The sequence below is a fragment of the Nakaseomyces bracarensis genome (genome assembly GCF_045282275.1).
Source record: "Nakaseomyces bracarensis strain CBM3 chromosome Unknown Scaff10_0, whole genome shotgun sequence".
NCBI lineage: Eukaryota > Fungi > Ascomycota > Saccharomycetes > Saccharomycetales > Saccharomycetaceae > Nakaseomyces > Nakaseomyces bracarensis.
Genome location: NW_027263956.1, coordinates 829,564 through 854,436, shown reverse-complemented (window position 1 = coordinate 854,436; position 24,873 = coordinate 829,564). Strand labels below are relative to the sequence as shown.

At 39.9% G+C, this 24,873-nt stretch overlaps 7 protein-coding genes across 7 annotated transcripts; 2 read left to right on the top strand and 5 right to left on the bottom strand.

Moving 5' to 3' along the window:
- Nucleotides 1–32: 32 nt before the first annotated feature.
- On the bottom strand, nt 33–4,427 carry MHP1 (Mhp1p; the record flags this gene model as incomplete). Its single annotated transcript, XM_071053170.1, has 1 exon — nt 33–4,427. One exon carries the CDS (start codon nt 4,425–4,427, stop codon nt 33–35), a length of 4,395 nt encoding a protein of 1,464 aa, XP_070911420.1.
- Nucleotides 4,428–4,657: 230 nt separating this feature from the next.
- GYP6 (GTPase-activating protein GYP6) lies at nt 4,658–5,947 on the top strand (the record flags this gene model as incomplete). The annotated part of the gene is made up of 1 exon (XM_071053169.1): nt 4,658–5,947. The coding sequence occupies one exon, from the start codon at nt 4,658–4,660 to the stop codon at nt 5,945–5,947; it is 1,290 nt and encodes a 429-aa protein (XP_070911419.1).
- A 503-nt stretch (nt 5,948–6,450) lies between these two features.
- RNJ42_03003 (succinate dehydrogenase [ubiquinone] flavoprotein subunit) lies at nt 6,451–8,322 on the bottom strand (the record flags this gene model as incomplete). The annotated part of the gene is made up of 1 exon (XM_071053168.1): nt 6,451–8,322. One exon carries the CDS (start codon nt 8,320–8,322, stop codon nt 6,451–6,453), a length of 1,872 nt encoding a protein of 623 aa, XP_070911418.1.
- A 1,289-nt stretch (nt 8,323–9,611) lies between these two features.
- Nucleotides 9,612–13,838, bottom strand: RNJ42_03002 (uncharacterized protein; the record flags this gene model as incomplete). The annotated part of the gene is made up of 1 exon (XM_071053167.1): nt 9,612–13,838. The coding sequence occupies one exon, from the start codon at nt 13,836–13,838 to the stop codon at nt 9,612–9,614; it is 4,227 nt and encodes a 1,408-aa protein (XP_070911417.1).
- A 4,449-nt stretch (nt 13,839–18,287) lies between these two features.
- RNJ42_03001 (uncharacterized protein) lies at nt 18,288–19,892 on the bottom strand (the record flags this gene model as incomplete). Its single annotated transcript, XM_071053166.1, has 1 exon — nt 18,288–19,892. The coding sequence occupies one exon, from the start codon at nt 19,890–19,892 to the stop codon at nt 18,288–18,290; it is 1,605 nt and encodes a 534-aa protein (XP_070911416.1).
- Nucleotides 19,893–22,271: 2,379 nt separating this feature from the next.
- Nucleotides 22,272–22,892, bottom strand: RPC25 (DNA-directed RNA polymerase III subunit RPC25; the record flags this gene model as incomplete). The annotated part of the gene is made up of 1 exon (XM_071053165.1): nt 22,272–22,892. The coding sequence occupies one exon, from the start codon at nt 22,890–22,892 to the stop codon at nt 22,272–22,274; it is 621 nt and encodes a 206-aa protein (XP_070911415.1).
- Nucleotides 22,893–23,165: 273 nt separating this feature from the next.
- LTV1 (ribosome biogenesis protein LTV1) lies at nt 23,166–24,542 on the top strand (the record flags this gene model as incomplete). Its single annotated transcript, XM_071053164.1, has 1 exon — nt 23,166–24,542. One exon carries the CDS (start codon nt 23,166–23,168, stop codon nt 24,540–24,542), a length of 1,377 nt encoding a protein of 458 aa, XP_070911414.1.
- Between the last annotated feature and the right edge of the window lie 331 nt (nt 24,543–24,873).

The following is a 24,873-nucleotide window of genomic DNA, read 5'->3' as shown; positions in this document are numbered from 1 at the left end:
AAAGAATATACAGATTAGAGCAAAAATATAGATTAAGTGTGGGATTTGCTCCGCAACCGGGCTATGTTATCGAGAACCACGTCATAGGCAGCATCAATAGCCTTTTCTTCCATAATACGTGGCGGAACTGCATCATTACTATTTGTTTCTAACTGGTAAGATGGGTCAGTAGAATAATTATTCTCACCGGCTGTTTTTTTATCCCCACTTTCCACTAAACTGTTGATCAATTCCTCCTTGTTCTTCTCGGATCCATCCTGTTTCCTGAAAATATCATGCAAATGATAACCTTTCTCGTGTAGCTCATCAATAACATTAACGATCGTAGCAACATCATTTTTCAGTAAGAAATCCTTGATTTTATCACCTTCTAAAGATTCTGCAGCCCTTGTCAACTCCTCAGAATCTATTGATCGAGTTTTTCTGATATCAAGTGATGTTTGGGTTGCATTATCATTGTCCTGGTCAGCATCAAAATGTTTTAACTCGTCGTTTAAAATATCATACTTAGCACCAATTGGTTCTGTACTAGGGCCACGGACAATCCTTTTATAAGAATTCTCACTTTCTCTAAATTCTACAGTATCATCTGCGGTTCGACTCGACTTCTCAACAGCCGCGGTACCAAATGGTAATAGTGCAGAATGACCTGTAGCGCCAAAAGCTGAAGAGGAAAGTATCGTTCTATGTCTTGCCGGCCCGTCCAGTAGTTGTTCTCCATTTTCGGCTAGGTTACTAGTAGTAGACGAATTCTCAAATGGATCAGAAAAAATTGGACTATTTACCAAGGTTGATACCGTTGACTTATTAGATTTGTACATATTTCTTCTGCGAGAGTCGTGTTTCTGAATTTTATCATGGCGTTGTTTTAGTAAGTGAATACCTTGTTCAAAACTCGAATCAATTAGACATAGGTTGATCAAAGTTTCCTTACCTTCACAACTTAGCTCATTCTTAACTCTTAAATCGAAAAGATCACGAACAACTTTTTCAATCTTGTTCCTCATATTAGTGATCTTTCCAATGAATTTAACGACCAATCTATCGTATTCATCGGTGTCTTCGAATTTATCCGTTAACAATGAAGATAGCTGTTCCTGCAAAGTAGATATCTGTTTCTCACTTTCAACAATATCTTCCTTAGGTACAGAAGGTAGCGAAACGTCAACGTTTTTCTTCCTCTTCTGGACTTGATCTAATTCGTTCTGGATATTCCTCATTGTGTACAGTGATATTTTCTCTTTAATGTTTTCTGGGATATCGTTGTATTCTAAGTCAAGTGTCATTAGTGTTGAACTTTTATTAACCGCCTCCGCCAAAGCTTTAGCAGAGGCTAAATTTAAATCACTGCCCAGTAACGATAGATGGTGGAATTTCGAGCATAAAGGTAAACATTCCGCTAAAACCACAATAGAAGTACAATCGAGATAGTTATAATCAAGGTGTAACCTAATCAAATTGACATAAACAGGAAGAGATGTGGTTAAAGTTTTGATACAGTGAGGGAATATTTTAGGGTTGTTAGATAAATCGAGAAATTTTAAGTTCTCAGAGTAACATAAAACACTCAGCAAATGAAGAACCTCGTTATTTTCTGGAGTACAATCAGCATCTACAGATAGATTTGTAGAGTTCAAGGAGATATATTTCATCTCATTCTTTTCACCTTTATTTTGGACTTTATTGGCAACAGCATCAGTAAATAAATCCACTTTACCACTCAAGTCATTATAACCAAGGTCTAAACCTCTAATTTTTGAAGTTACAATCCATTCAGCAAGGATTTTACACTGCTCATATGTTAATAGGTTATAAGCAAGACCTAATCTATCGGTGTACTTACATGCCAGTTCAATGAAGTTTTTGAATTGAGAATGATTCATTCTTGCCCCAGCTAAGACAAATTCTTCTATTCCTCCAGATTTAGTTGCAACTGCTGCAGTTAATAGGTCCCAGTTCATATCAGATCTATTCTCTAAATTACATTCCATTCTCTTCAATGTATTGGAATTTGCTGCATTTTTAGCTAGTGAAGATTTAGATGGTTTTTGGACATTAGTCTTAATTGAAGGGACCATAGTCAGATCAATTGCCACAAAATTTTTATCTTTCTTGGTTATAAATGCTGCCAAAATCTTCCATCCCTCATTATCAAGCGGAGTATTACGCAAAGTTAATTTTTCAATATGAGGATTGTATACTAGGGAGCTTAAGATTATCCTTAGCATATCCTGGGTCAAACTGACACCATCTAGCGACACACATAAAACAGGTGCTATACTCAAAAAATCACTGAATGACCAAACTTCCAGAAGCGAAGGTCTTGGATTTCTAAGTTGAAGTAGTGGAATTGGGTCAGTAGATCCCTTTTTTAGTTGCTTCAAAGTCGCAGGTATTGGCAAAATTTCTCTCAAATGGCAACATCTTGTATACACTAGATCGTATGGAATCTTCAAATTTGGGGGTGGGAATACCTCAGGATCACTGTCAACATCACCATCGGAATTATTACCATTCTGTTTATTTTCATTGGTCAATATAGATAGCAATGAGTTACTCGAACCCGTCCTTGTTACACCATCTCTTGGTCTCCTACTTACCATCGGTTTATCAATTGTCAAATGCGATGCTATTTTACTTACTTCAATATCTTCTTCCTTTTTGTTTGATCCTCTTGCTTCCGCAGCAGCCTCCTCTGCAGCAATAGTTACACTTCTTTTTTGCGAATCTTCCATCTCTGTAGTGCTGGGTTGAGGGTTCAAAAATCTTAGCTGCCCGGAACCACCGACCACTATACCAGCGGAGGTAGATTCCATTATCTTCTTCCGTTCGTCAGCGGAAAGACGATGAATAATAACGGATCCATTAGGCTTCACTTCTACCTCACCCTTTCTGGGGTTTTTACTACATATCTGTTGAGGTGGATCATTGAAGTAAGTTGGGGTAGCAAATGCCACATGTTTTAACTGTTTCAAATCCTCCAATCCTGGGACCACTGAATATTTGCCGCACTCTTCCTGGTCGCTAGAGCTGCATGTCTCGTTTGAGAAATTACTAATCGTCCTATCTATACTGTCCAATGTAGAGTTGTTATTGTTATTACTATTCACATTCTGCTGGCTTCCATAAGAGGTAACTTTCTTCAGGAACGCTCCAAACTTGTGTGACGTTGAGTGCGGTGTCTCTTCGCCAGAGGCCAACGAGATGTTTGACTCTGTGATTTTCCTTGTTGGTGTATTACTAATGTAAGGTGGTTGTGTCTTCTTGAGAATGGGTGGAAATTTCGAGACGTTAGGGTGAGGAGGCACGGGCCTGCCCTTAGCATCCAGTTTCTCGGGTCTCGTGGGCATAGGCTTGTTCTCTTGCCCATTTCTGATGAAGGCAGACCCATTACCAGCACCAAATCCACCCGCTATACTTCCTCTGTTAGGTCCGGAATGCATCTTCTTCATTGTAATGTCTGACGAGTATGGATAAGAGTTGTTCGAAAGAGCTCTTTTTTCTTTCTCCTTATAGTGTGCAATGAAGTCGTCAAGTCTCCTACTGTTCTCAGGGGATATGTATGGCGATGAATCAGTGGACCCGCGTCTTGTTGGCGACTCCGCCTTTTTGTAGTTAGTCTTTGATGGTGAGACCACCGATGCACTCGAGTGAGCCGCTGTATTGTAGTGGAATTCCTGTCTCTTCGTTGGATCCATTAGGTTCGGCAGCGAAGCGGCCGCTGAGCTTACCCCGGACCCTACACCGGCAGCCACATTGTTTGCTAAGCTCCCGGCAACACCGGTGGCCACGCCAGTAGCCAGGGTCCCCGCAGAGACCGGCTCATCGAGATTATCACGGCTATGACTTCGACCATGACTATGACTATGACTATGACCATTACTTGCGCTTGCACTATAATGACTTGAGTTTTGGTTTAGGTTTTGGCGTGGGTCGCTCTCGTGCTCGTGCTTGTGGTGGAAGAACAGAGACTTAATAAATCCCATCTTCCCCTTCCCAGAAGAAGCACTGCCACGCCTAGACCCCGAGTTTGAAGCCGAGGCCGAGGACGAGGCCGAGGGCCCTGACATCGAAGTAGTTCTTGCCAGTACATCGTCACTCCCCATATATGTATCCGTTCCTGGCCCATGTCTGCGTTCCGCATACGTGCCAGCAGACTTAGTCCTCCGCAGCGGCACATTAACATCCACATCAGCATTATCATTATCGGCACTATCAGTATCGGCACCTGTATTCTCTCCTGTATCCGCACTCACACTCGCACGCCGACACAACTCCTTCTTAGGATCTAACTCCTCAACATCGTGCTCTCCAGACTCCCGCCGGTCGTGCTCAGAGTCGGCACCCTGCGCACTCTTCCGGTGCGAGCTGTTCCTGATAAGCCACGTCACGTCCACATCCGTCGCACTCTTCCTCCTATGCATCATTTCTTGCTTGTTCTGCTACATTCATATACTCAGACCCGCTATACCCAACCATCGCTAAGATCGAATTTAAATTAAATTCGAGGGGGGTTCAAGTTCGGCTTTTCTGGCTGTAAGGGCCTTTGAGTCACGTGCAAATTATATTTTATATAAAGCACCAAAGTTAGTTAACCAGGACTTTATGGTGGATCCACTGTTGGGAGGGGCCAGAGGAGGGGGATATAGTTGAAAGGATGTGTGATTTCTACCAGCGGGCTGTTGATCTAGGGTATGCGAGTGCGGAGGACGTTGTTCGGCGTGGTATTTGGGGTGGGGAGCTGTACATGGGAGGTTCTGATGTTCTCTGTGGCTCTGGGGAGTATGCTAGAGGCTCTAGGACGTGGTTGTGGCGGCATCTGGATGATGAAGATGTGGAGGAGGTAGAGCTACTTCCGTTGCCTGGGAGTGACGATCTCGTGGGGCAAGCGAGGGCTCTGGAGGGGAAGAAGAGTGTAGAAGAAGCTAGAGAAGTGTCTCGTGTGGGTATTAGGAGACTGACACCCTCCACTACGACGTCGCATCCGTTGTCTGGTGTTTCGGCGAACAGAGGTGATGAGAAGGCTGTCAAAAAGCAAATTACGGGCGACCAAATAAGGGATTCGCTGGAGATTATAGACCTGGACTTGAAACGGCTGCTTATCCACCCAATGTTTACGGAGGAGCAGTGCCATGTCCAGAACATGAAGCTACTGCTGTATAACTACTTGGTGAAGAACAATGTGGAGTACAAGCAAGGGTTTCATGAGATTCTAGGGATGATATACCTGCAGATTTACGATAGCAACACTGACCAGGAAGAGAAGTTGAAAGCTGTGCTTAAGTTGTTCACGAAGTTGATGAACCCGTTGAACGGGGTTTTTTACGAGGAGGAGAACTTACTGAAGTGGGAGTCTAAGGTGTTTAGACCCATGCTGTTGGGGCTCTCTCCGAAGATCTTCTCGGTGATTTACTCGGGACACGGTAAGAATCACAACAACAACCTAATCTGGATTATAAGATGGACAAGACTGTTATTTATTAGAGAAATAGCCAAGAAGGGCGATATACTCGAGCTTTGGGACCATCTACTGACACTAACCTCCAACCAGTTCTCACTATTCATAGCCTCATTTATCTCAGTTATGCTATTATCGATTTACGATCAGGTAATTGCGTTTTCTAGGGATACAAGTCTGGACCATGACGACCTGATCGAGGTCCTCTTGTTGAGATACAAGGATATGAACCCGAACCTCGACGTCCTTAAGTATTGCCAAACGGCTATGGATGCTGCCGACGTATTTAACGTCAACGAGAACGACAGGTTGTTCGATATATGCAAGAGTTTCTTGTCTTGGAAATTTAACGAATCCAATGAAATCCTGAACTTACACCAAACCACGAGAAATATGGTTATAACAGGGATAGACACGCCTACTGACATCCACAGACTTAGAATGGAGGAAAAACTAAAGAGAAGAGTCCTAGGCAGGTTAAAAAGGTAAAAACGATATCTTTCTCATATAACTTTCTCATGCATTTAACTACCATGACGTTGCATGTGTATTTTTAACATAAGGAGAGAATATGTATGTTACCTGAATCAAAAAAATGAACATATTAAATAAACTATTTATTACGAAACACCCATTACAAATGCCAATAACTGGCTCATATATAGAAACGATAGAAGTAGCCATTTTCTATAAAAAAACAACTTAGAGCAATATCAACCCTTCAATGAAATACTAAATGATATAATTACAGTATAGCAGTGCTATCAAATTTTCTTTCGTATGGTATACAAAGTTAATAAATAAATAAGTTGTTAAATAAATAAATAAATAAATAAATAAATAATATTTTTTAGAAGTTACTATTGACAAAATAATTTTTTTTCTTATTTGGTTAGTCCTACCTGTTAAACATGCAATTTTTTTTTTCTCTTTTTTTATTTTACATTTTTATTAGTATTAGTATTAATTAATAATAAAAAGAAGTTTCTAGATCAGTAAGATCTAACAGCAGGAGGCACTGGTGGACATTCTGCCTCATCCAAGGTAGTAGCGACGACCTTTCTGTACTTGATAGTAACTGGGTCGCCGGTGTTCTTTTGCCAGGACAAGGTGTGCTTTCTCCAGTTTTCGTCATCTCTTGTTGGGTAATCTTCTCTAGCGTGAGCACCACGAGATTCCTTTCTCTCAGCGGCGGAGACGGCTGTTTGGGTGGCACATGTTAGCAAGTTACGTAGTTCCAGGGTTTCGACCAAGTCAGAGTTCCAGATCATGGATCTGTCGGTGACGTGGACGTCCTTTAGGGTCTTGTCGACGGCGGAGATGTTCTTTACACCTTCGTCTAGGGTTTCTTGCATTCTGAAGACGGAGACATCCTTTTGCATGGTCTTTTGCATGTTTAGTCTGATTTGGGCTGTGGTCTTGTCACCAGCGGCGTTTCTGAACTTTTCTAGGGACTCTAGGGATTCCTTACCCAAGTCAGCTGGTAGAGGTTTGTGTGGTAGACCTGGTTGCAGAGTGTCGGCGACGGTGTTAGCGACGGCACGACCGAAGACGACCAAGTCCAGTAGGGAGTTAGCACCCAATCTGTTGGCACCGTGGACAGAGACACAAGCGGCTTCACCACAGGCCATTAGACCTGGGATGACCTTGTCCTCACCTGACTCGTCGATGGTCAAACACTCACCGGTCCACTTAGTTGGGATACCACCCATGTTGTAGTGGACTGTTGGCAAGACAGGGATAGGTTGCTTTGTGACGTCGACACCTGCGAAGATACCGGCGGTCTCTGAGATACCTGGCAGTCTTTCCTTTAGGACAGCTGGAGGCAAGTGGCTCAATTGCAAGAAGATGTGGTCCTTCTCCTTACCGACACCTCTGCCTTCTCTGATTTCCATAGTCATGGCACGGGAGACGACGTCTCTTGAGGCCAAATCCTTAGCGGTTGGTGCGTAACGTTCCATGAATCTCTCACCCTCGGAGTTCAACAGGAACCCACCTTCACCACGGGCACCCTCGGTGATCAGACAACCGGAGCCGTAGATACCAGATGGGTGGAATTGGACGAACTCCAAGTCCTGTAGTGGGAAACCAGCACGTGACACCATAGCGTTACCGTCACCGGTACAGGTGTGTGCGGAGGTACAGGAGAAGTAGGCTCTTCCGTAACCACCGGTGGCCAGCACGGTCTTGTGGGCTCTGAATCTGTGGATGGTACCGTCCTCCTGGTTGTAGGCGATGACACCTACGACCTCGCCGTTGTGAGTGAGCAGGTCCATAGCGAAGTACTCGATGAAGAAGTGACAGTCGTGGTTCAATGCTTGGCCGTACAAGGTGTGCAGCATGGCGTGACCGGTTCTGTCAGCGACTGCGCAGGTACGGTAGGCCTGGCCACCCTTACCGAACTCCTTAGACTGCCCACCGAAGGCTCTTTGGTAGATACGGCCCTCTTCTGTTCTGGAGAACGGCATACCGTAGTGTTCCAGCTCAATGATCGACTTTGGGGCCTCACGAGTCATGTAGTGGATGGCGTCCTGGTCTCCGAGCCAGTCAGAACCCTTGACAGTGTCATACATGTGCCACTTCCAGTTGTCCTTGTGCATGTTACCCAGAGCAGCATTGATACCACCTTGAGCCGCAACGGTGTGCGATCTGGTAGGGAAAAGCTTCGAGATACACGCAGTCTTGTAACCAGCCTCGGCTAGACCAAATGCAGCACGAAGACCAGCACCACCAGCACCCACAACAAGACAATCATACTCATGGTCAATCACATTGTACTTACCACCACCGAGAGACGTAGGAGCAGCATGTCTCCTCACCATACCACTGGAAAAGTGCCTAATATTAAGTGACCTCCTCAACATTATCAATATTTATATTTTATTTGTTTTTTTTCTTGAATCAGATTCTTAATGACAATACAATTAAGGCCAATGGAAAGACTCGATGTCTCTCTCTCTCATTGCTGCTTATATATATAAAAGGGTCTTCGTCTAGCTAACACTGTCAAAATACACAAAGAGAAGCTCTTTGGTTCCAAAAGGCCTTGAAAAAGGACTCTTTTTTTCAACCCTGCGGCCCTGTCTGAGGATCTTTAACAAATTACATAGTTAAACAAGACCCCCGAAAGCAGACTAGCACAGAAACAGCTGCACCAACAAAAAATCACTACTTAGTGTTCTTCCAACTTGGTGCAGCTGTTTCTGTGCTTTCCTCCCCCCCACCAGCTGGCGTCTTCTGACAAGATGGCCGTTGATTGGCTCGGGGAACTCCGGGGTCGTTGGCGGTGATATATTCTTCAATGGAAAATTTCGGATGAATGGGGGAAGAAACAACATGGGTCGTATACACACACACAGAGTGTAGTGTACCCTCTGTGTGTATACGACCATGTGACATATATATATATATACCTACATACACACTTACATGTAAACACAACTCATTGAGATAGGGTTTTAATGTTGTCTAATAACGGCTATTTGGAACTATATCACGTGATGTTATCACGTGATATACTACTATCATATAACACGTATATACTCACGTGAACATCTCGTGACTGCTGAACGTAGGCAACGATTATTTATATATAGGGAAGTGTATCGTATATCGTGGAATACGAGCGTTGTGTGTGTGTGTGTGTGTAAACAGTAATCTCTGTGCTTATACTATTGTAGCATTAAATGTAATATTATAACGACGATACAAACTGCATATAAGTATTACTACAAGGTACTTCTTCATGCATTATTGTTACGTGTACCGTTAGCACATTACTAAAATAAAAAATAGTTTTCTTGGATTATCGTAGTACACAATCGGATTCACTAGTGATACAGAACGGTTTTACCTAAACTGGCCCAGAGGTTTCCCCCAAATTAGCCCAATGATTTTAAATACATTGGGCTGTAACTCTTATACACAGTTTATTATCTGCGGTGTGAACTCGATAAAACAATAGTTCAATATAATATACACAGAGACGATAAAGAATTGGAAACTATTAATAAATCTTAAATATATATTCTTTTATACAAATGAACTAGAACTAAAAACTAAGAAATAAACGAAACAAAACGAACAAAAACAACAATTATAGTGTACTTGAAATTCAATAATTAGACAAAAAAATTAATTCTTGTTTAATTTTTCAGATAAATGAAAGTAGCATCATAATTACAGCAACCCACAGGTTGTTGACAACAGTTGAACCACTTGCATGGTATTGGATGCTGTTAACAGTGGCATGTGTAGCAGGTGACGAGGCCGTTGAAGACGCACTCGATCCAATAGAACCAGCAATACCAGCGTTGGAACCAGAGTTGGAACCTGAGTGGGAACCAGAGCCAGAACCAGAGTTGGAACCTGAGGCACCAGAGTTAGAACCAGAGTTAGAACCAGAGGAACCAGAGTTGGAACCAGAGCCAGAAGAACCTGAGTTGGAACCTGAGGCACCAGAGTTGGAACCAGAGTTGGAACCTGAGTGGGAACCAGAGTTGGAGCCAGAGGCACCAGAGTTGGAACCAGAGCCAGAGACACCAGAGCCAGAACCAGAGTTGGAACCTGAGGCACCAGAGTTAGAACCAGAGTTAGAACCAGAGGAACCAGAGTTGGAACCAGAGCCAGAAGAACCTGAGTTGGAACCTGAGGCACCAGAGTTGGAACCAGAGTTGGAACCTGAGTGGGAACCAGAGTTGGAACCTGAGTGGGAACCAGAGTTAGAGCCAGAGGCACCAGAATTGGAACCAGAATTGGAACCAGAATTGGAACCAGAATTGGAACCAGAATTGGAACCAGAATTGGAACCAGAATTGGAACCAGAATTGGAACCAGAGTGGGAACCAGAGCCAGAGACACCAGAGTTAGAAGCGGGGTTGGAACCGTCAGTTGCCTGTGCATTATTAGTCAATGTATATACAGAACTTCCAGTATGTGTTTTTCCATCAGTACCAACAGTTGGACAGTACGACACTACAATTGTTTCAATGATGCCATCCTTAGTCACAGTGGCTGTAGTTGCAGATGGTTCCGTGTAGATATCACTATCACATATCGTGTATTTACTTGTGCTAGTGTGAGTTTTACCGTCAGAACCGACTATAGGACAATAAGTTACCACGATAGTTTCAGTAGTATCGTTCACGGTAACAGTGGTAGTTGTGGCAGGTGGCTGAGAGAAAGCATCAGTAACGGTAGAACTGTTGCTAAAGGAGACTATCCCGCTAGAGTTTTCACTCAGCTTGTACGTAGTGGTGCCGGTATGTGTCTTGCCGTCAGAGCCAATAGTTGGGAAGAATGAGATCACGTCCGTCTCTATGCTACTGCTTTTAGTTACCAGTGTAGTAGATGGTGATGGTTGTGAGAATTTCTCACTTTCAGTGGAACTAGTAGCATTTGTATCAGAGATTACTAGACTAGTGTAGACTGGGTCAGAATCAACCATAGCTTTGGTCAGCTCGGTCCAGGTAGTAGTTGCAATATGTCCGTCGCTGTCAGTATATCCTGATGCAATAACTACCTCATGGATAGTTTGGTTGTCCGAAACAAAATCAGTTTCCAAAATTGTGGTAGCTGGTAGTGGGGTGGCAGACTCTGACATCGATATGGAATTACCACTCAAAATATATGTAGTCGAGCCAGTGTGTGTCTTGCCGTCAGATCCCACAGTAGGGAAGAAGGAGACCACATCTGTCTCAGTGGTGCTGTCCTTGGTGACCACAGCAGTCGACTCTGCTGGTTGAGAGTAGGTGTCGGTGTCAACCAAGGTGTACGTAGTAGACCCAGTGTGTGTCTTGCCGTCAGATCCCACAGTAGGGAAGAAGGAGACCACATCTGTCTCAGTGGTGCTGTCCTTGGTGACCACAGCAGTCGACTCTGCTGGTTGAGAGTAGGTGTCGGTGTCAACCAAGGTGTACGTAGTAGACCCAGTGTGTGTCTTGCCGTCAGAGCCCACAGTAGGGAAGAAGGAGACCACATCTGTCTCAGTGGTGCTGTCCTTGGTGACCACAGCAGTCGACTCTGCTGGTTGAGAGTAGGTGTCGGTGTCAACCAAGGTGTACGTAGTAGACCCAGTGTGTGTCTTGCCGTCAGATCCCACAGTAGGGAAGAAGGAGACCACATCTGTCTCAGTGGTGCTGTCCTTGGTGACCACAGCAGTCGACTCTGCTGGTTGAGAGTAGGTGTCGGTGTCAACCAAGGTGTACGTAGTAGACCCAGTGTGTGTCTTGCCGTCAGATCCCACAGTAGGGAAGAAGGAGACCACATCTGTCTCAGTGGTGCTGTCCTTGGTGACCACAGCAGTCGACTCTGCTGGTTGAGAGTAGGTGTCGGTGTCAACCAAGGTGTACGTAGTAGACCCAGTGTGTGTCTTGCCATCAGATCCCACAGTAGGGAAGAAGGAGACCACATCTGTCTCAGTGGTGCTGTCCTTGGTGACCACAGCAGTCGACTCTGCTGGTTGAGAGTAGGTGTCGGTGTCAACCAAGGTGTACGTAGTAGACCCAGTGTGTGTCTTGCCGTCAGATCCCACAGTAGGGAAGAAGGAGACCACATCTGTCTCAGTGGTGCTGTCCTTGGTGACCACAGCAGTCGACTCTGCTGGTTGAGAGTAGGTGTCGGTGTCAACCAAGGTGTACGTAGTAGACCCAGTGTGTGTCTTGCCGTCAGAGCCCACAGTAGGGAAGAAGGAGACCACATCTGTCTCAGTGGTGCTGTCCTTGGTGACCACAGCAGTCGACTCTGCTGGTTGATAGTAGGTGTCGGTGTCAACCAAGGTGTACGTAGTAGACCCAGTGTGTGTCTTGCCGTCAGATCCCACAGTAGGGAAGAAGGAGACCACATCTGTCTCAGTGGTGCTGTCCTTGGTGACCACAGCAGTCGACTCTGCTGGTTGAGAGTAGGTGTCGGTGTCAACCAAGGTGTACGTAGTAGACCCAGTGTGTGTCTTGCCGTCAGATCCCACAGTAGGGAAGAAGGAGACCACATCTGTCTCAGTGGTGCTGTCCTTGGTGACCACAGCAGTCGACTCTGCTGGTTGAGAGTAGGTGTCGGTGTCAACCAAGGTGTACGTAGTAGACCCAGTGTGTGTCTTGCCGTCAGATCCCACAGTAGGGAAGAAGGAGACCACATCTGTCTCAGTGGTGCTGTCCTTGGTGACCACAGCAGTCGACTCTGCTGGTTGAGAGTAGGTGTCGGTGTCAACCAAGGTGTACGTAGTAGACCCAGTGTGTGTCTTGCCGTCAGAGCCCACAGTTGGGAAGAAGGAGATCACGTCCGTCTCAATATTGTTACCATTGTTAATGATTGTTGTAGATTCTGGAGGTTGCGAGTAAATGTCAGTAGCCTCTGTAAACTTTATACCATATACTTGAACATCAGTACCGTTCCTGTCAACAGTTATTGGTTCTATTAGGAAATTATTTGTGGTGTATGTGGGGTTGTTTGTGTTGTAAATATAGAAATTCGTTGCCCCATTTGCAGTGTTAGCTGTCAATACACCTATTGTGCCATCAGTAGAGCTTTGGGATTTGTAACTAATAGAATTAACCTGTGTTGGAAAGGCTACATAAGTGTTTTGGATGGTATCTAAGTACAATAGATTAAAATTCTTCTTTTGATTTGGCACTGCGTCATTAATCACCACTACACTCTGTGTATCACTGGGGCTGACAAATGAAATAGTATTTCTCCACTGATCAGCATTTGAAGTGGAAAGCAAACCGTTCAACCATATAACACTATTTTGAGGGGTGATTGATATTCCAGTTTTAATCGTTGCTGCTCCGTTTTGCACTACTGGACCCTCCACATAAATATTTGAGTTGTGTCCATAGAGCTGATAGAAATCACCCAATAGAGAGTCCTTGGTGAAAGTCACGTGTTTAACGTTTTTAAATTCAGAATCTGTATAGAAAGAGTAGACATCAAAATAGCATGTACTGTCAGTTCCAGGATATGCTTCAACTGTGAAGCCCGGGGGAACGACTCCAATTGTAGCATAACCAGTTTTAAACATGTACATATGTAGAGGACTTGGTGAGGCGGCATTTGAAACCTTGAAAAAAGCTGCGCTTGTAATTGAATATGTTGATGGGTCAGAAAAATAAACATTCAAACCATTATTTGTAGCATTAGACTGTACGCTGAAGGTATCAACTAAAAGTATTTTCCCTTCTACTGAAAAGTTTTCAGCATCCGGTCCTAAGTTTACATCCCAAGCATGTGCCAACCGAGCCATATTATTTGCGGCAGTAACACCATCTGGAAGATTATAGTCAGGTTGGTTCACGTAGAGGTGAAATATGCCGTCTAGTGGTGCATTTGTAGCCTCAGTGAAGCAGAGAATACTTGCTATTAATAACCAAATTGTGGCTCTCATCCCGTAAAAAAATTGTTTTGAATGGGATTCTTAAAATCTATACTTTAATTCTTTCGTCTAAGGACTAAACGAATTGAAATGAGAATGAAGCATAATTACTAAAAGGCATTTAAGGCCTTTATATATTCGAAAAAATATAGAACTGATAATATCAAATAAACAAAACCTGAAATGAAAATGTATATTGCAGGATATGAGCTGATGTTATCATAGATTGCGGTTGTGGAAAGTTCATTTTCGGTAACAATATTACAAATTGAACTATAGGACGGTAAATCCTCGAAACACCGGCTTATGGTTCCTAATATCCGCTATAAAACTGTCAATTATTAGCAATAAGAACCTGCGTAAGTTTTATTTTTTTTCTTTTACAAACCAGCTAAACATCTCACTTAGATCAATATATTTACATAGTTACAAGAAAAGAAAAGTAGTAGGGACAGTTTCCTATTTCATTCAAAATTTTAATTACAGAAATCAAAAATATTAATAGTAATAAAAGTAAAGAATACATTGCAGTGATTTTCCCCCATATCATAGCAAATTTCAGGAAGAACATAACGCGAAGCACAGAACACCCGCAGAGAGATCTCAGTAAAGAAAAAGAAATGTGTCAAAAATGATTTGCAAAAAGAAAAAAATTGGTGTCGATGTAATGGAAACGGCAGGGAAAGTACTGGTGCAGAGGTAATATTGGGAACTCAGAGGCAAATCTTTAATCACCCAATAATGATCACACCATTTTTATGAAGTAAACTAAATCACACCATTCGTTATAAAGTAAATAGAGGGACATCCCATGTAGTAGGGACTAAACTGGAACGGAAAAAAACAACAATAAATAACTCGAAGTTTATATGCATTTATAACTAAATGCGCAGGGAGGGGGTGGGGCGGGGGGATATTTGTTATTTCATTATATGTCCTATATATATTTTTATTTCCTTAAAAAGAAACATTTTATAAGTGGCTACGCTAATTTAGTCTCATAAAAGGAACAAATCTAATAGATATTGTTTCTATTTATGATAGGCGTCAACAAATCTAATAGAAATTAGTTGCGTTTACAGCATAACAATAAATTTCTCTTTTGGAATGTTATATCATTTTTTATACGCTTTATCCTTTTCCTTAATAATTTTTTGTTTTTTTAAATAGAAGGTATGCCTTTTTCAAATGAAGAAGGAGAAAAATGGACATGGACTTCTTAATTTGAAGATACTGTAGTTCTTTCTTTAGTGTTAAGTGGTATTATTTCTATCTCAGAAAGCCTGCAAAGGAACTTTATTTACGAGAGTCCCCTCTTCTTCACGAAATAGATAAGTAATAATTCATATTCTATTCGAATTTGCTACTACTGTATTTGTTAATACTATTACGACAAAACAGATAAAGACTAAGTTTTTTGGTATCTAGTCCATATTGTCAAGAATTGAGATTGAAGTTCCTCTTTTGAATAGTTGGTGATATAGAGCTCCTCTAAGAAAATTGATAATATAATTATGAGTGTAAATGAGGATAGTATGTTTGTAGCACCATTATATGCAGCTGACGGGAAAATATATTAAGTAACTTATCACATACTTAAAATCAGTACCCGTACAATTTGTACATTCAAATTTCATCTTCTCTAACTATTCACAAATATTTCGTCCTTCTCGCTTAATAAGTTTCCATCAGAGTAACCCCCTCTTTGCTGAAAAGTGTAAAACACGTCCGATAAGATAATCTCTTCGTTCTAGAACAGCTAGTTATGAATTGTGAAGCTTTCTAATTAGAATTTCTAGAAGAACTGTTTTTAGAGTTATGATGTAGTCTGACGACCCGTAAAACTGTCAAAATCTAGTAATAGAATCGAACTCCTTGTTTATAATCATTTTCAACTGTATTGCTATGACCTAATGAGAACGATCGAGATTAATGATTACAAAATAAAATAGTAATAGCATATTACTGTAAAAGACAGAGAATACTCGCTGATGGATTACAGAGCAATGACGTTAGAAAAAGAAATGTGCCTACAAAAAAGTAAAGAATTGCCGTAGAAACCTTTTTCGAGGAGAAAACTGCGAATGCAGATCCTTTATCACACCACAAATTGACTAAGTAGGTTTTGTAGGGTATTTTTAGTGGAAAATGTGAGTGTGCGTTTTTTCAAAGAGAAGTGGTATCGTATAACTTTATTTCCCTTTTCAGAAATATAATCTAATTAGTAATGATTTAAAAAGTGGTTCCAGTAAATGAGTTGACCCAAACAGGAAACCAATAAAAAAGTACATATGCTATTACAGGATAAGGCTCGCTGATTTCCCAGCTAGGTTATTTTCAATAAGCTGTATTTATTCGGGGACTACATGTTTGAGCAAGTCAAAAGTGGTGTTATTTATATTTTATTAATTTGGTTATGGAAGATAATTCTTTAAGGACTGCTTCCGTAGGGTTCTCTCACTAGATTAATGAACGACAGTCTAGAATTTTTACGATTTATTACAAATGTTATTTGTGATTAAATTATTCAAGTGGCAAGGGATCAGCTGATTAATTTTCCAAAAGAGACCCCTACTAGTGCCTGCTTATTTATTCTAACTTAGAATTATTAAATTGACACATTTATGATTTCACATTCATTCCTTTCTTTTTATTTTTAATATAATGCCTATTCAATCGTAAAATAAGTTATTCTTACTAACTAGTTTGTTCATAGTTTCAATCAAATCTTTAAGTAATCAAATACAGCAAAACCCGGATTATATATATAAGAAAAGGGCATTGATAGTGTCTTGTCAGAGTTTTGGTAAAAATATATCTCTTCCTAAATAAACCCTAAATCAAATTTTTATATTTTATTTTTTTTATTTTTTATCATATATTATATGACTGAATAAGAATGATTTTTTTATATTCCTTTAACGCACTCCGTTATTGGAGTGTATGATGAATAATCAAAAAACTAATACTTACTGATTTTGATATCACTTATTTTTTGCCTTTTCGAGCAAAATTTCATCCTTCAGTAACTCGGACTAAAGAACCCTATATATGCATTTGAGAAGGAACCTCTCAATGGTCACAACTACCTCTTAGACAAAGGTCCGTGGATACTGAACTTCATGTGGAAGCTGGTGTAAAGTCTAAAGAAAATATTGCATTTAACATATTAATTGTAAATATATCCACCTATGGTATAGACAACTCTAACTCTTTTGGTATATTCAGAAACATTGGTTACAATGGATTGATATTCTCTAATAAATATACATAATATGATTTTATTCGGCCTGGTTACACAATGCCAGATATGATGTCGGTTTACGAATTGCCCAATGCTGTCGAACAGTAATCCTCCATATATGAAATAAACTTGGTCTAAGAAGAATCTGCCAGTAATATTCTTCAACCATTTTTCAATTTTTCGATTTTCCATAATACAGGTATAATAATCAATACGCTGTCTGGAGCACTATATTACATATAGGAAGCGTTAGGGTGATATTGGAGAGATCGAGGGTTTTTTTAGTTGAAGCTAGATCAATTGACAGTAATTTATTTAAAACTATTTGGTAATTTTACTTCTAATTTCATCAATATTCACCAACTTTCATCTGCAAGTTTCGTATCAACTAGAAAACTGAAATTAGCTGGTAGCTCTAACTACTATATGAATCCAAGGTCTAGTATTCTGATTTTAATTTATCTGAAGGTGTAATAAGTATTATTTGTTTCTGAATACGATATAGCCCATTTTGTTACGAAGTTTTTTATCGCCTGGTTTAGGAAATAGTGAAGCTGAGATCATATCCTATTTTTTAAGGTACAGCAAAAATACAGCAAGTTCATAAACTCTGCATACCTCATCGTCTATGCTATCCTTTTCTTCCACTCCAGGCTAATTCTCTAATTCCAACACTACTATGCATATCTATTATCCAAACATATTTATCTTTTATCCTAACTTCGTCAGCAATATAAAGCTAATGGTTCTTGCTGGTTTTCATCATTTCATATTCTGCTCAATTCATCACCTGTACCTAGTTCTTCAGTAACCCATTCTACAGTTCCACGCAATACCATGCAATACCATGCAAGTGGTTCAGTCCGTTCATAGATGTAGTTTCTGGATTATAATTGCGGTCGTGATGGCCGCAACGTTGTTATTTAGATTTCCGCATCTATCTTTAATATCGAATTTAACTAAATTAACAACATACAAGCTTATTCGAAATCCTATTTACAATTACGAGAAAAGAGTAACAGTCAGTACTATTATCTTAAGGTTCTTCAAAGGCCTTTAGTTGGATAGATATTCGCAACACTGATTACAGAACCTTCCGGTATGTTAGAAACTTATTCTGTAATATAATTATTGTTTTAGAAAAACCTATATGGTGACTTTGAACTAGATAGTATAACTAACAACTTCATTTGAAGTCACTTTATACAAGGGCCTGCTTATTGGACTATTGATATTAATAGCAGAACTACAGCAAACCAAACATTATTATTGGAAATTGAACCAACTGCCTTGTATTGAATGCTTTTTGCAGACGTATGGGTTGCAGATGAGAAGTTCGTAACAGAACCGGTCGATTGTGTGCCCAAGTTGCTGCCTTGGATGCTAGTACCGGATCTAAAGGTAACAGTATCAGAGCCAGAAGAAACAGAGTTAGAACCGGAGGTCAGATCAGAACTTGGGTAGGAGGTAGTCACACCATTAATTGACATTGCACCTTGAGACATTGTGTATGCAGAGCTTGCAGTATGCGTCGTACCATCAGATCCAACTTTTGGGTAATATGATATCACAATTGTTTCGGCATTGCCATCCTGGAAAAGGATGGCAGTAGTAGGATGATATTGTAAGAAGGTAGAATTATCACTCAAAATATATGTAGTCGAGTCAGTGTGAGTCTTGCCGTCAGATCCCACAGTAGGGAAGAACGACACAACATCTGTCTCCGTGGTGCTGTCCTTGGTTATGTAGGCAGTCGACTCGGATGGCTGTAGGTAGCTCTCATGGTCACTACTAGTGGATCCATTCATAGATGACACCATACTAGACGATAAGTACACAGGGTCAGCATCAACCATATCCAAAGTCAATTCAGTCCAAGTGCTGCTGGCAATATGTCCATCACTGTCCGTGTACCCAGACGCAATAACCACCTCGTGGATAGTTTGGTTATCAGATACGGTGTCTGTTTCCAATAGCGTAGTAGCTAGCAGTGGGGTGGCAGACTTTGACATCGATATGGAATTATCACTCAAAATATATGTAGTCGAGCCAGTGTGTGTCTTGCCGTCAGATCCCACAGTAGGGAAGAACGACACAACATCTGTCTCCAGCATGTTTCCTTTGTTCATAGTAACTGTAAATTCTGCTGGTTGGGAGTAAATATCTGTTTCATTTATAAATTTTATTCCATATACTATAGTATTGGTACCGTTATAATTTACCGGTAATGGTTCTATCACGAAGTTATCAACTGTATATGTTGGAGGAGGATATTTGTTGTTATTAATGTAAAAACTAGTTACTCCATTTGCGGTTTTTGCGGTAAGCGTGCCAATGATTCCTTGTGGAAACCCTTGAGGGGTATATGTAATAGACATGATTTCAGAATGAAACGCAACGTAACTATTTTTAGTAATATCAAAATTGTAAAGTCCGAACTCCGTTTGTTGTTCGGCTACTGAGTCATTAATAACCACAACATTCGGTTTATCTTCTGGTTCCAGGTAAAGCAGATAGTTATAGTCATAAAAGTAACCACGAATCCTGCCATTTAACCAAATAACACTATTTTGTGTAGTTATTGAGTCTGTCATAAAGGTGTGTTGCTGAGTTACTAGTCCATCTATGTAAATGTTAGAGTTATAAGCTGCTAATTTAATGACAGTAAGATCCGTGCCTTCCCAGAATGTAACTTGGTCCATATTATAAAACTCATTTTGAAAGGACGTGAATCCAGTAAACTCTAAGTAGGCGCTGCTTCCACTACCTGGTTGAGCTTTAATAGCAAAAGCATTGTATACAGCAGCAAACGAGCCAGTCATTATAATGTTTAATGGACTCGGAGACGCGAAATTGGATATTTCAAAGCCATACAGAGGAGTAAATTTACCATGGTAGGTAAGTCGAGTTTTGGGTTTGTGTCGTTTGATTGAATATGAAAAAAAGAGGGCAAATCTATATCACCGTCTATTTCAATTGATTCAACTTCTGGACCTGTAGTAAGATCCCAGGAGACACCAGGACCAGTTTCATTAGTTATACTACCAGTGTATATATATGCTGGCTCGTTATAATAAAGCTCATATGCAATATCAACAGCTTTTGTAAAGCCAAGGGGAGATATGTTATGAGCAAAGTATAAATAGATATCATTTTATAATTCCACTTATGTTCAGATTAGTTATTATTAGTTATTATTGCCTTTCTTTTTTGTTGTTGTTAGCTGTCGTGATGGTTTTTGGACTAGTTTTTTGTATGTATCCTTGATTACCTCATGTTGTCAGTAAATAAAGACATATTTTAATAGAAGACATTGGCTTCTGCAAAGCAGTTCTATTTATAAGGAGGAGCAGAATGGTTGCTCGAAAATACTAGTTCAGTCATATGGAAGGTAAATCTATGGTGGGAGAAAGTGAATAGTTTTCGTGTAAACTCAAATTATCTTTTTTTCCTTTCTAGGGAGTAATACAGTAAGGACTTATTTTGTTTTCATAGTAAATCTGTTAGAATAATGCACAGTCCAAATACGAGTAGTACACTAATAATATGGCAATTCGATGTAATATGTTCTCATTGCTTTCTCAATCAAGGTGTATGCTTCAATTGCGAAGGTTAGGAAATTATTTCAAAAATTCAGTTTACACTTAAAGGGAAGAAGAGGATATTTATCAACTGGTTCCATTTTATCGGCTTGTTAATATCAGCATCATTCACTAAAAGGATAACTTGGTTGCCTAACACCATTATAATACACCCAGCACGAAAAAAAATTTTATAATAAAAGAAAAGATGTAATAAAAGAAGAGGATTTGCAGCAATTTATAGAAAATAATCACTGCGGCTGGGATAAAATCTGAAATATCCAATTGCGGATCCTTTTATTACCCCTTTCTCTAAACCCGGTTGTGCCTCTGAATAAGAAGGATATATACCTTCAACTATATTTTGCTCACTTTGATTATATAAAAATGAAATAAATTACACACTGGCTCTAAAAAACCTCTGTATCCAACTTTATTAAGTTTTTAACGAATTAGACCCCTCGAATACCTTTTTAAGCTATCGCTCCCATTTCTTTTCTGATTAGTAAACTTTACAAGGTTGGAGGATTTTACATAGCACACGGCTACGGAGGGGGCCCTGCACATAAATCATTTGCAACCAGTAAACAAAGCTCTAAGAAGCGATATGACAGTGCAGTCTGCAACTCTTATATCAGTATCCAGCACGGTTTTGGTTTAAGTTCAATTCGTTTACTTCTTTGTTGTTGTTTTACGAACTAAAAAATATAAGTATTTCTCTTTCTATTGTATTTCATTCTATTGCTTTTAGAGGACATTATAATTCTAAATTCTTAGTATAACATTTGCACTAGTTTTAATACAAATCATATATATATAAATCCTTTCATAAAGATTATATCTATCACGCAAACTCTCCCTGCATAATTTTTTTCTCATTAGTTGTGCCACTCTACCTTACATTCTCAATTGCTACAAAATAAAAGAATTGCTGCCGTATATATGTGTATCAATATGCTCCTTATAATAAATTTTTCATTAGTCTATAAGCTTATTTTCAGAAAGTATAACTGACAACGGTGTATGATTCTTTTTAGATTTGCGATCTTAAGCTTAAAGTCCTATCTTAGATGGTTGCTCGTGAAACAGTTCTATTCGTTACGTAAAGTCTTGTTTATATCGATGGAGTTTTTTTTAAAGACGAGCTGCTGGACACCCATTATTGTTTGTTTAACTAATGTACAATATTGCAACCTAATTGCAGATGTATATATTTGATATTTTTTGTTATGTATTATTGTATGGTAAAACGCTATGATCATAATAAACCTACCCTTTAATGGATTATAGCCACTTTTAGTTTCTGAGATTCAATGTAGAGGAGGAATTATCCTTTCAAACATTTCTTAGCGATATACTACCACAATTACATAATATCCCAGGTTCGATTGCTAATATAAGACAGTTTACCTCTTTTAATGGGAGCGAGGTAACATATTGCATGTAAAGTATATTGTTCACAATACAGGTATATTGAGTTTGTTAAGATGTAAAGTGTCCCTACATGCTGATCTCTAAATTATATTATAGTAAGATCTTTTTTTTCACTTATGCTAGTAAATTGAAATATGTGTTGTATTTTTCAACGTTTAATTCTATAATTGTTGTTGTTTTTTTCTCTTACATGTCCCACCAGGAGACCAGACCCATACCGTCAGTTTGACAACTTCCTAGGATAGTGTATGCTGATATCTTCTCCCTTGGCTCGATATCTTCTGCCTCTGCTTCCTGCTGTGCCTCTTCGATTTCCTTTGGAGATGGAGGTTTCACCTCCACGAATAACTCTTCTTCCACGCGGAATCGTATCATCTCATTGACATCCAAATACAACTCGTTTCCATCCTCGGTGCGCCATACCCACGCCTTATCCTCTATCGAATACGAACTCCCTTCAAACATCATATTCTTCGGAATAAATATATCATCAAACATCCCAAGTGTGCTCACACGTATACCCTCGCTATCTATCTTCTTGATCCAGCCGGTGAGTATCTCTCCAACAAAGGGTTTGAACACGACACACCGAAACGTCACATTAATGTACGATGACCCGTCCCCAGGACGCAATTGACCCTCGTCAACCTCTAAAAGGTCATATATGCATACACTAAGCCCCACATGCGGTATGATTTTGTTGCTGTACTTCACATTCAACTCGTGCGTGATCGCACTCACAGTGTCCCTGTGGAACTGATCCGGGGGTATCCGCACCAAATCCTTCAGCTTAGTTAATATAAACATGATCACGACTTTTGAACGCTTTAATCAACAAGACAAACCCAGCTCCAATAGTGAGAATCCTATGTTATACCACTTTTGACTATAATAATTTAAAATTTCAAAAAAAATTTTGCGATGAGCTTCGCTTGTGAAAAAAAAATTGAAAATTTTTTCAATGCGATGAGCTTGATTGAAAAAAGAGTTTATTGGGCATTAAATAGTGAGCTAATTCTGGAACTAGTAAGGCTATAAAGTTGATAAGATCCGTATAAACCGTACTGCAACTGTTAAGCAATGTCTAAGAAGTTTGGGAAGAATGCACAGAAGTTTGTTGTTGTGCACAGGCCGCATGATGACCCGCACTACTATGATGCGGATGCTACAGAACATATGTTGGTACCTGTAAGCAACCCTAATAAACCTGAAGCTCAGCACAAGAGGCCTGTTCGTAAGGTCACTCGTCGTTCTGTGAACGAGCATGTTGGCGAGGCCAAGTTATACGGAATTGAATTTGACGACACCAAGTATGATTACACTCAGCATTTGAAGCCTATTGGTGTGGACCCTGAGGCTGTGTTTGTGCCTGCTAAGAAGGAAGTGGTTAAGGAGAAGAAGAAGAATATAGAAGATCTCTTTGTCGACCAGGTGTACAAGGAGGAGGAAGGGAAACCGGAATCTGTTTTCCAACGTGGTATGGCTAAGCCGGAGTACCTGAAGCACCAGCAGTTGGTACCAGATGACATCAAGGGTTTTAAGCCGGATATGAACCCTGCCTTGAGGGAGGTTCTAGAGGCATTGGAAGACGAAGAATATGTAGTAAATGAGGATATTGTGGTAACTACCAAGAAAGCTAGTAAATCTAAAAAAGATATCAGTGCTAGTCCCGAGGATGACGACGATATTTTCGCGGAGCTATTACAAGGTGGTGAAGTCGCTAGTGAAGGTGAATTCGAGGACGAATTTGACGAATGGGACGTGGATAACTTAGATACATACGAGGACTCACACTACCATGAGGAGATGAAGCAGTTTGATAACATTGAGAACTTAGAGGATCTTGAAGGTATTGATTACCAAGCTGATGTCATGAGGTATCAAAAGGAATTAAAGAATAAGGATAATGACTATGATTCTGATAACGAGTTTGAAAAAGATGGCTTATCTGATAGCGAAGTTTTTGAGGATGAAGAAGAAGGCGATGTGGTTGGCGAACTGCCGACTATCAACAGCAAAAATGTGGGGAAGAAAAAGAGAAAAGAACGTAAGAAGAAAGGTGCAATGTCTGATATTTCTGGATTTTCTATGACTTCTAGTGCTATTGCCAGGACTGAGACGATGACTATCCTCGATGATAAATATGATAACATTATCTCCAGTTATGAGAACTATGAGGATGAATTGGAAGAGGATGAGTATGAAAACGCTGAACCATTCAATATGGAAAATGAAAGAGCTGATTTTGAATCGATGTTAGATGATTTCCTTGATAACTACGAACTAGATGCAGGTGGAAGGAAAATAGTTAAGAAGGATGAGGAAAGAGATAGAATTAAACAGGCAGCTGATGAAGTTAGTAAGGGTAAACTTTCTCAAAAGAGGAATCGTGAGAGACAGAAACAAAAATCCAATATGGAAAATGTTACTAATTCATTAAGTTCACTTCGGTTTTAACTTCTTTTAGTGAACCTAGGTATTAGGTCACGTTTTATAGAATTTATTTCAAACATTTGCATAGTTAGCTATTACTATATAACTCATCATATTTCGCTCAAATGTTGTAGGATACAAATTGATATACAATTCAAATATTTTGACTGAATATTATTATTCTATTTTAAAAACTTTTCTTTATGGTACAGTAAAAGAAACTATTAATGAGATATTAAATTAATATTATGTAAAATGTAGGACGAATTATTAATATGATTTATTGAAAGAATAATGATCAACAATGAATTATTTAATGTTCCAATTAGGTACTGATGACTTAATATGGAAGGAT